Consider the following 11,381-nt stretch of genomic DNA (forward strand, 5'->3'; position numbering starts at 1 on the left):
AGTGGTTTGAGTCTTACCTCTCAGATAGGTCCTTCAAGGTATCTTGGAGAGGTGAGGTGTCCAAGTCACAACATCTAGTTACTGGGGTGCCTCAGGGCTCAGTACTTGGACCACTTCTCTTCTCTGTCTACATGGCAGCACTAGGTTCTGTCATTCAGAAACATGGCTTTTCATATCACTGCTATGCTGATGACACTCAACTCTACCTCTCATTCCATCCTGATGATCTGACGGTATTCCTGGTGGAATGACCTGCCCAACTCAATCCGAGCAGCTGAGTCCGTAGCCATCTTCAAGAAACGACTAAAAACAGATCTATTCCACCTTTATTTGCCCATTAACTCTAGCACTTTCTATTCTATTTTAATTCTACTTTATCTATATTTATCTTCTTTTTTTATTAAAAGCTTTCTATTTTTCTATTCTATCTACTTGTTTTTCTTTGTGTGTGTGTGTGTGTGTGTGTATATGTGTGTGTGTGTGTATAATATATACATATATATACACCTTGCTATGTGTACTGCGTTAGGCTAACCGAGACTTGTCATTTGCACTTATATATTGTTGCTCTTTTGTTAGTTTTGACTGCTTTTATTGTCCTCATTTGTAAGTCACGTTGGATAAAAGCGTCTGCTAAATGACTAAATATAAATGTAAATTATTGCAATATAAAAGTATATTTAAAAACTTGAATGTTAGGTGGGATTAATCGCGATTAATTTAAGAAAAAAATGTGTTTAATTGATTGAAAATGATTATTTTTTGTTGTTTTTTTAATCGAATGACAGCACTAATATATATATATATATATAATGTGTGTCTGTCTGCTAAAGAGCAGCCATTGAATCACTTTCCTCCTCACAGTATATTCCCACACATTCATGCATGCATTAAAACAGATTGAACACAGGCACACAGTGGGCTCTTGTGTTTGTCTCAGTGTTTTCCTGATTCTTTCTCTGATCGCAGCCACGTGGGTTGGAGGAGGATACATCAACGGCACCGCGGAGTCAGTGTATCTGCCCGGATCTGGCCTGGCTTGGGCTCAGGCACCGTTCGGTTACGCACTCAGTTTAGTAGTCGGTGAGATGATTTTACACGGATGAATTCAGCATAATTCATGGATTTAAAAGAGTGCATTAGCACATTAAAATTGGCACAAAAAACCCTAACCCCATTACATGAAAACAATCACATAATACCAAGTCATGGCTTTTACAGATACTAAAGACTGATGTCTGTAAAAAAAGCCCATTTCACAGAGTGAGAGCTAACCATCGGCATGCATGTATTGTAATCTGTTAGTATGTGGTCAGGTTGACAGTGCGCTCCTTTTGGTCCAGGTGGGTTGTTCTTTGCGAAGCCCATGCGCTCTCGAGGCTACGTGACGATGCTCGACCCGTTCCAGCAGCTCTATGGCAAGAGAATGGGAGGCCTGCTCTTCATACCTGCTTTACTGGGAGAGATCTTCTGGTCAGCCGCCATTTTGTCAGCCTTGGGTATGAAAATGCACCACATATAACACACCTAAAGCTTGATAGCTACGTCAGTGTTGTCTGAATGCAGAATAAAAGCCTCGCTGTCCTCTGCACAGGAGCAACACTGAGCGTGATTGTGGACATCAACATCAGCATGTCAGTGGTGATTTCTGCCTTGATTGCCATCTTCTACACGCTGGTCGGGGGACTGTACTCGGTGGCGTACACAGATGTCGTCCAGCTCTTCTGCATTTTCATAGGTTTGGTGAGTCTTCTATACAAACACAGACATGTCGGCAGGTTAGACATCCCTTGCATGCAAGTGTGGTAATGCTGCTAATTAAACATTAAAACAATGTCATTTAAGCCCACCTGTGTTCCAGAGAAGCCCACTATTCCTGTTTGATTGTATAGTATATGCCACATATTTGACTAAATAAACACTAAATAAAGAACTGCTGATAAAACTGGATAGAACTGAACTGCTGGGCTTTTGATTCCCAGCAGAGACTCTCTTTTCTCCCTCTTTCACTCAGTCTCAGGTTCTTCATGTCAGCCACAGATTTCTTTTGTCAAAGTCTGTCCTTGTTTTTAGGCCACCTAATCCTTCATAATCTTTACAATTATTTTTGTCCCCACATTGAAAACATGGGGTGACGTTTCGGAATGAACAGAGTGTGTTTTGAGTCAATTCAGTTAATGCTGTCTTAAATGAGGTTCAGTGTGTTGCTGGCTTAGTGGGCTTCTTAGGAAAAACAGTTGACAAAAAAAGCCATAAAGAGCAGAACATTTTATACTGGTAAACTAATGGTAAACTGGTTAACTCATTTTTTTACTAATTGTTATGGGTTAAATCAGGTAGAAATGGCTCTTTAAGGTAGCATATGTAGGTTACCACACTGCATAAAGACAGAGCAGTAAATCCTAGTTTGGCTCGAGATAAATCTGAAAAAAAACATTTAATTTACTGTGCTTATCAACATTTGTATTTATTTATTTATTCATTTTCATGTTTGCTGCAACATCACGCTGCAGATTTTCCATCTGTTCAAAAACTAGTGCTTTAAACTACCAGTCAATATTAGGTTGCATTCATTTAAAAATTCTTATTGATATTAATTTTGTCAACTGTCGGTGACTGTCAGAGAGTAGCAAAACATGATCACAAATGACTGAACTTTCAGTCAGCTCCAAATAAAAAGTAAAATGGCAGTAACAAATCTGCATTTACTGTGCAACAAATAATATATCTCATGTTTTCTGTCTCTTTTATATTTAGAAAATAATAAAACAAGTGTCCTTATATGGTTCGTGAGTTTATTAGAGTATGAAAGATGAACAAAAATTCATTTGGTTCATGATTCTATGGCATGCAACTGCTAGCTACTGATATCTAAAGTCAGGCTGAAATATGATCTCAGTTTTGTAACTTTCACTGTTTACTTTTACCTAGCTTATGTTGTTAATGGGCTGACATTGAGATAATAGCAGTTGGATATCACTGAAAATGTCAGAATGTATATATCCGTGTGATTTTTTCTCCCCGTGTCTTAATTTAGTGGATAAGCGTGCCGTTTGCCCTGTCCAATCCCGCTGTGTCAGACATCGGCGTCACCGCAGTAAACACAGTGTTCCAGTCGCCGTGGCTGGGAGAGATCGATCCATCTGATGGCTGGATGTGGGCTGATAACTTCTGTCTTCTTGTGAGTCGGTGCAGAAACACACTCGCCACATAACATGCTGCTCAGTGATATTTTTATTTCAATGCATCGAAACATTAATGCAGAAATGTTTTTCATTTTAATGGCACCACACAGATCTGCATCTTTTAGTAGGATTTGTGCTGCTGTGTGGTCTGGAAATGCAGTGTGTGCACACTGGTGTGTTTCGGCATTCTTTTAACTCAAGTGTTGAAAACAGCAGAAGTGCTGAAGCCACATCTCTCAGGAGGATCTACCCGTACTGTATTCATATGTTAGGTTAGGTGCAGGGTACAGATGATTGTCTGGTTTTGGCCGCGTGTGTGTGTATGTGTCCAGATGCTGGGTGGGATCCCGTGGCAGGTGTACTTCCAGCGGGTCCTCTCCGCCTCCTCGGCCAGCTACGCTCAGGTGCTGTCCTTCCTGGCTGCGTTCGGCTGTCTGGTCATGGCCGTGCCATCCGTCCTGATCGGCGCTATAGGAGCCTCCACAGGTACACCAGCAGAGAGCGCAGATACGGCCGTGTTTCCTGCAGCTCTCTAGCGAGAGGAGATCTGAGACCAGCTGCCAGCGGCGGGGGATCACGCAGGCCCGAGCGGTGTAATGCTGATGACTCCAGGTGGCTGCTGTCATTTATGTTCGAGGAGCCGTGCGTTTAGCTGAATATGGCCGTATCGACAGGGGTTTCATTAAAGCTGTTGAGTCTCAGCTAATCAGCAGATGCTCACTATGCAGCCCAAATGAATAAACACTGATTTACAAAACACATACAGTCAAACCAACAATTATTCAGACAGCAGATATAATTTTTGATATTTTTTACTAGTGGGTGCAGGACACTATAGTTCATTTATGTAAGTGAGGACAGCAAAATAAAGCAAACTGTGATATATTATACCCAAAAATTCTTCATTCAGTGGACTACCAGTAAAATTGATTCAAACGTAAGACCAAAAATTATTCAGACACTCTGAGCATGTTTTGCTCAAGTGTTTTTTCTTTATTTACTAATGCAACCTTTTTACACCACAGACTGAACAAACTGAAGCATTGCTGGGTAATTGGTTGAGCTAAATTGGTTTTATCTAATTGTGTTCTTAAATGTAACAGCTTCACAGCTATTCAACCGAATTCATTCCATACCTTTCTATCAAAGTTATCTGGCATTATCAAGATGAATTTGTTCTGACACAGTGTAACTCTGAGTTCTTGTCATAATTCACAGTTAAATCAGGCACACTATTTGAACTACTTCACACATTACAAATGATACTCAGATGATGAATATGATGTGTGTGTGTTGAGACTGGAATCAGACGTCGTACGGTCCGGTTCCTCCAGTGGAGAAGGACGAGTCGGACATGATCCTGCCCATCGTCCTGCAGCATCTCTGCCCTCCGTTCGTCTCTTTCTTCGGTTTGGGGGCGGTGTCGGCCGCTGTGATGTCGTCCGCAGATTCCTCCATCCTCTCAGCCAGCTCCATGTTCGCACGAAATATTTACCAACTTGCTTTTCGGCAGTCGGTAAGTTCTTTATACTACTGTATTTCTGTGTAAAACCTGTGTAAACGCAATGTAAGCGACTTTAAAAAACACATTAGAAACTGTGTTTTTTAATATTATTGTCCTTCATCACAGGAGACCTGATTCAAAATCATTTTTTCATTGACTTTTGGATCATAGCAGAAAATAAGCTCTGTGACCAACCAAAGTTTATGATTCTTACACATTTTTTTTTCATCATGATAATCTTCACAAATCAACACCACCTTCACAATCATCACAATTTTGAAGTCTAAATACAATCAGCAGAAGTAAAAAGTATAAAAAAACTACATCACGGTCACATGACTTCAGCGTTCACCGCCATTAAGCTTCAACAACTCATTCAGTCTGTATCTCAAAACATTTTCTCTTGCAGTAGTTTGCAGGAGTGTGGTTATAAATGAGGCTGTGAAAGAGACTAGCGTGTAGATGAGTTCACCTGTTCAATGTGATGATTCCTCTGTAGTGCCATGTAGACACTTGTTCGCAACCACCGTTTTCAAGAGTAAAAGAAGTAAAAGCTTTAAAAAATCATAAGAGGGTATTACTTATGTAAAATAAAACGTGAAAATATTTTAAACTTGTGTTCACCACAAACCTTATTTCAGGCGTTTAACAGAAAACCCCATTCAAAAAAACCCTTTGACTTCAGGACAGGAACCAGAAGTGCTAAAATGCAACTCGTTTCCGGGTTTTGGCCTACATAAATCCTTCGTCCCTGCAGCACCGTCATACTGTAGTGTTTATGAAGTCTTTTTTGAAAAGCTTAATCAAACACTTAACAAGAAAGGAGCCAGACCTGGATGTGAGTTTGTCTAAATAGTTTGTTTGTAATCGTGTGGCCCAGATGACATCAATGGAAAAGGACTTTTGTTTTTTGTTTTATATTTTGATGAAACTTAAAACTTTTTTCCTTAAGAATATTGAGCTCTGATGAATCTTTCACAATAATAGCAGGAAACAGGTAAATCGAGTCTATTGTGACTTCATGTTTCATTACGAATGTACATGAAGCCCTTGCTTTAAAGGGTTAGTTCACCCCAAAATGAAAATTCTGTCATTAATTACTCACCCTCATGTTGTTCCAAATCCGGAAGACCTGAGTACCCTAGAACGTAATCAGCATTGTTCATGTTCAGCATGCGCGCACTTTCTACTGAACATAAACAAGGCTGATTACGTTGATTACGTTCTGGGGTTCTCTCCAAAATGGCAGAAGATGGTAACTCGGGTAGAATATTGCTGAGTAAATAATGTTATTATTGTTTTCTTTGCGCACAAAAAGTGTTTTCGTAGTTTCGTAAAATTACGGTTGAACCCCTGATGTCACATGGACTATTTTATCGATGTCCTTGCTATGTTTCTGGATCTTGATCGTGTTAGGATCCTTGCTGTCTATGGAGGGTCAGAGAGCTCTCGGATTCCATCAAAAATATCTTAATTTGTGTTCTGAGGATGAACGAAGGTCTTACGGGTTTGGAACGACATGAGGATGAGTAATTAATGACAGAATTTTAATTTTTGGGTGAACTAACCCTTTAACGTGTGGCTCCGCAGGCGTCGGACCGCGAGATCGTGTGGGTGATGAGGATCACCATCTTTGTGTTTGGAGCGTTAGCGACCGCCATGGCCCTCCTGACGGGGTCGGTTTACGGCCTGTGGTACCTGAGCTCAGACCTGGTGTACGTCATCATCTTCCCTCAGCTCCTCTGCGTGCTGTTCATCAAGGGCACCAACACCTACGGCTCGGTGGCTGGCTACATCTTCGGGCTGCTGCTGCGGGTCGGTGGGGGCGAGCCGTACCTCAGGCTTCCCCCGTTCATCTACTACCCCGGCTGGCAGATGCGCCAGAAGGAGCAGCGTCTCACGCGGGAGGTGGAGCGCTTCGTGGAGCAGAGGTTCCCCTATAAGACGGTCTCCATGCTGGCTTCACTTCTGAGCAATGCTGCCTTCTCATATGCGGCCAAGTATCTATTTGAGAGCGGCAAGCTCTCGCCCAAGTATGACTTCCTGGACGCAGTGGTTTCCAGACACAGCAAAGAAACGATGGACAAGACCACGCTCGTCACCCACGACAATATCATCCTGTCAGAGCTGGCTGCTGTTAAGCCGCGGCACGGAGGCTCTGTGGCAGGAACGTTCGTGAACGACGAGGGCGAGGTGAGCCCTGACTCCAGCACTGAGCACCAGTAGAGACAGGAATGATCATGCACTAAAGATGAAATCCACAAGCTGGATGACAGCAGGCCAAAGAGGGAAAACTGTGCAATACTAATGGAGCGGAAACAAGTAGTACAGTTACTGTTGACTTGACGTGACGTGATTGATGGTATGTATGAAACAAGCTTGTGTTTATTCCTTTTTTCTGCTTAGAATATAACTGTTACAGAGCAATACATTTTTAAAAGCATCGGTTACTGTCTGTAATTCCACAGTCCCTATGCTCTTTTAAGGAAGTGGTTCACCCAAAAACGAACATGCTGTCTTTATTTACACACCCTCAAGCCTGGTATTTGAAAACAAACAGACTGTTAAGCGCCAAAGATGATAGAAAAGTACTCCTCGTGGCACATGCACTATATTCCTAGTTGGTTCTTCTTAATATTAGCATTAGCATTACATTTGATCCAGTGTGCTTTTTGTTTACATGCATGTTGTTCTGCAGAACTCTTGCCAGATTGGCATTTGCTGCTATTGAGTTTGGGGTACAGATGGACTTGGCTGTATATTTAGGGTCCGGTCAGCTGTGTAATTCATTACATGCTTTTTCAAATTTAAAGGATCAGTTCACTTCCAGAATAAACATTTCCTGGTAATTTACTCCCCCTATGTCATCCACGATGTTCATGTCTTTCTTTCTTCAGTCGCAAAGAAATTAAGGTTTTTGAGGAAAACATTCCAGGGTTTTTCTCCATATGTTGGACTTTAATGGGAGAGAACGGGCTGAAGGTCCAAATTGCAGTTTCGGTGCAGCTTCAAAGGGCTCTACACGATCCCAGATAAGAGTCTTATCTAGCGAAACGATCTGTAATGTTCTTAAAAAAATAACAATTTATATACTTTTTCACAACAAATGCTTGTCTTGCACCAGCCCAACCTCACTCATTACGTAATCACGTTGGAAAGGTCCTGACGTACGCGGAAGCACCGACCCAGTGTTTACAAAGCGAATGTACAAAGAAAGTCAAACACACTTTACAAAAAAGGTAAAAACAATGATGTTGGACGATTTTGAAGTTGGAGGAGAAAATCAGATGGAGTTTTTTGCCCCACCATTCCTTTCTGAAACGAAGGACACAGACAAAGAACTAACCAAGCGTGACATTTCCAACGTGATTAACGTATATTAAAAAGTATATAGAAAATGACCAATCATTCTACTAGATAAGACCCTCACTTCTCGGCTGGGATCATGTAGAACCCTTGAAGCTGCAATTTGGACCTTCAACCCATTGATCCCCATTGAAGTCCACTATATGGAGAAAAATCCTGGAATATTTTCCTCAAAAACCTTAATTTCTATTCGACTGAAGAAAGACATAAACATCTAAATTATCAGGACATTTTTATTCTGGAAGTGAACTAATCCTTTAAGTACAATGAAACCATGTATTTACACAACAAGTGTATTGTGTGTTTTATGTTTTTATGCAAGTTGATGTAGACACCTGATATAAAGTGGGTTCTCCATGTCTTCTGAAGCCACATGATAGCTTTGTTTGGGGAATTTAAGTCACTATTCACTCTCTAATGTCATTCATATTCAAGCTTGCTACAGAAATTGCAAGATCCTGCTACTTCTTCTGTGATTTTTTTTTTTACTTTCTGGAGTTTAACAATGTCTGTCCCTGTTCACTTTCATTGCATAAAAAGAGCAGTGGGAAAATGTTAACATTCTGTTTCATGTAAGAAATAAAGTCGAAGCAGTTTGGACTTACTTGAGGGTGAGTAAATACTGACAGGATTGTCAAATATTCCTAGCCCTACCAATATGTTGCTATTTTTAGATTGACATTCTGGTTGGACTGAACAAATAAACAAGCACATTTTGACTGAAGATCAGACCTGATCAGGCAGACTTAAGTAGATGATAGATGAAAATCAACAGAATATTCTAACAGAAACTCTGTAAAGAATGTATAGAATTATAAAGAGTTACATGATTTTAATGCAAAGGTGGAGACAAAAAATCTGGATGGCTCTGTGGAGTATATTAAAATCGTGTAATGCACACCTAGCCATGGATTATACCACTTATATTTATATATTTTGGCCACTTGCCGGCACTGACAACTCAAAGCTGTCATTGATGCTTGCAGTGCAAAGTTTGACCAGACAGGTAAAAATGATGGTTACTTTTCATGGCAGAGGTTTGTTAGAGATCCAGGTTGTTGGAATTAATTATTATCATCACATTTGAATCACCGGCATCTGTATACATCGCTGTAGTGAAGCTGTGAGAATTACTTCAAAAACAGCAACGTTGCCACCTTATTGCTAAGAAATGTCATATGTAAAATCTTCATAAAAATCTTTTTAGTAGCAAAGCTCCTCCTTCATTGACACAATCACGTTTGATGTGTTGACGGTATGCTAATGAAGGAGTTGATTTATGTGCAGTAATCTGCCTCATGTTCTAGATGGGAGCAGCTGATTGGTGCTCTGCCTGTAATCCATCAGCCAATGAGCTTGATTTAAATAGTCTTGCTGCAGTTGCTTCACTGCGGCCCGCCGTCAGGATTTTGTCTCTGATGTGCTGAGAATATTAGCGACTGATTCATTGGCCATGCTTTATTTCACTTGGACCTACACTGAACTAGGTAAACTCTAGCCAAACCAGCTCAGATATTCACAGTTTGAATAAACCTGCCTGTACCCCAGCCCAGAAACACATAACTAGTTTTTATATAATTATATATAATTAATCTAGTGTTCGCTCAGTAATCTCAGTGTGCCGCAAACGCGCCCACCTTAACGATTTCTATATACTGCTTATCCTGCACAAATTGACCATAAACATTATAAACGTCCACAGTAACAATTAATTTACAGACACATCCCCTAAAAACCAATCACACCGGCTCATTTTAGCTCGTAACACAGGCTATCAGTCAGTGATGCCTATTGGTGTTTGGGAATATTAATACGGCCGCTGGGACGCTTGCAGTGGAATCCATCAGCAGTCCGGTCATATAGAGATCAGTGCTCAGAGCAGATATTTCAGACATTTGGCTGTGCCAGCTACACACCGACAGTCAGTTCACTGGCGATGCACCATTCAGCCGGGCTGAGCAGCACATCAATCAAAAATCACGTCAGCACACAAACCTGTTTTAATGGTTTACAGATGAATCGATCAATGGCGGAAGGATTCGTGTTTACACAAGATTTGAAACGATCAGTGTTTGTCCAGTATGTCATCAAAACAGGAACTTTTGAATGTTAGTACGACAAGAGGTACTGCTTGGTGGCCATGGTTGTAAATTCTTACTTATTTTTTTGTCACATTTTCCTGTTGCACTGCAAGTGTTTGACATGAGCCGACACAACACCAGAGGTGTTTACATGCCGTGCAAAGATTATGTGCTTAAGCCATGTATGACCCGATTAAAGCCATTTACATATACTTGCTTACATCATTCATAGCTGATGTGGCTAAAGCCTATTGGCTATTTAATAAACCGGACTAGCCCTTCAGTACAGTACTGTATATACCTCTCAAACATACATAAAATGTGAAACAAACAGTATAATGACTTGTAAAGACACTTTCCGTAATGCCTAATCAGTGTTTTCGTCTGCCATAGTAATGTCTTTGAATCTTGTGAAAAATGTAGGGGCTTTTCTCATCAAATATTGATATGGCATAGTCAATATAATTGATTCCATTGAAACCAATGATGACTCTGGAAATTAGTAATAGAATCGTATTGTCCATTGAATGGTGTTGTGGGATGTTTTAAAGTGTGTTGAAGTTGCCTTGATTTTCTTAGTTTGACAGCCTAACCTGATGTCATGTCATGCCTCTGTGTCTGCAGATCTGTTGACTTGAATGTGAGTGTATATATTCATAATGTCATATAATGCGCAGCCCAGGTAAAAATGAGTAAAACAGACTGTGGAAAAGTGTTTTCAATTAAAAAGAGTTTTTCATTCAAAATAATCCAACAAATATAACCCTCAAAGTGAAATCACTGAAAGAAACATATTCTTTAAATCAGTGGTTCCCAAACCTGTCCTGGAGGCCCCCCTGCCCTGCACCTTTTGTATGTCTCCCTTATCTAACACACCTGATTCCACTCATTAGCTCGTTAGTAGAGACTGCAAGAACTAAATTGGGTGTGTCTGATTAGGGAGACATACAAAATGTGCAGGGCAGGGGGTCCTCTAGGACAGGTTTGGGAACCACTGCTTTAAATCATTATATATATTTTTACGTTGCATTTTTTGTTTTATAATTATATTCTAGAATTATATAATAATTATATAATTATTTCAATTAAATGTTAGATTATTGAAAATATTCTGAATGAAAGACTTAAGAATCACATTTACAGCACATTTTGCTCAGTTTTATAAAGGGTGCCAATATTAGTGTGTGTGTGTGTGTGTGTGTGTGTGTGTGTGTGTGTGTAGGAGAGAGAAAAATATTTCCTGTA

The 11,381-nt window shown here is 40.3% G+C and overlaps 1 protein-coding gene across 1 annotated transcript in view; it reads left to right on the top strand.

Annotated features, from left to right (window-relative positions):
- The window catches only part of LOC107676186 (high-affinity choline transporter 1-like), a 10,442-nt gene extending 3,527 nt beyond the window's left edge, over window positions 1-6,915 (top strand). Inside the window, exons 2-8 of the mRNA XM_016470699.1 lie at window positions 970-1,083; window positions 1,344-1,499; window positions 1,595-1,743; window positions 3,038-3,181; window positions 3,518-3,671; window positions 4,484-4,701; window positions 6,280-6,915. Coding sequence (XP_016326185.1) covers window positions 970-1,083; window positions 1,344-1,499; window positions 1,595-1,743; window positions 3,038-3,181; window positions 3,518-3,671; window positions 4,484-4,701; window positions 6,280-6,915 — 1,571 coding nt within the window. The remainder of the gene's footprint in view (window positions 1-969; window positions 1,084-1,343; window positions 1,500-1,594; window positions 1,744-3,037; window positions 3,182-3,517; window positions 3,672-4,483; window positions 4,702-6,279) is intronic.
- The last annotated feature ends 4,466 nt before the right edge of the window (window positions 6,916-11,381 follow it).

The sequence above is a fragment of the Sinocyclocheilus anshuiensis genome, unplaced genomic scaffold (genome assembly GCF_001515605.1).
Source record: "Sinocyclocheilus anshuiensis isolate Anshui unplaced genomic scaffold, SAMN03320099.WGS_v1.1 scaffold3835, whole genome shotgun sequence".
NCBI classification, from domain to species: Eukaryota; Metazoa; Chordata; class Actinopteri; order Cypriniformes; family Cyprinidae; genus Sinocyclocheilus; species Sinocyclocheilus anshuiensis.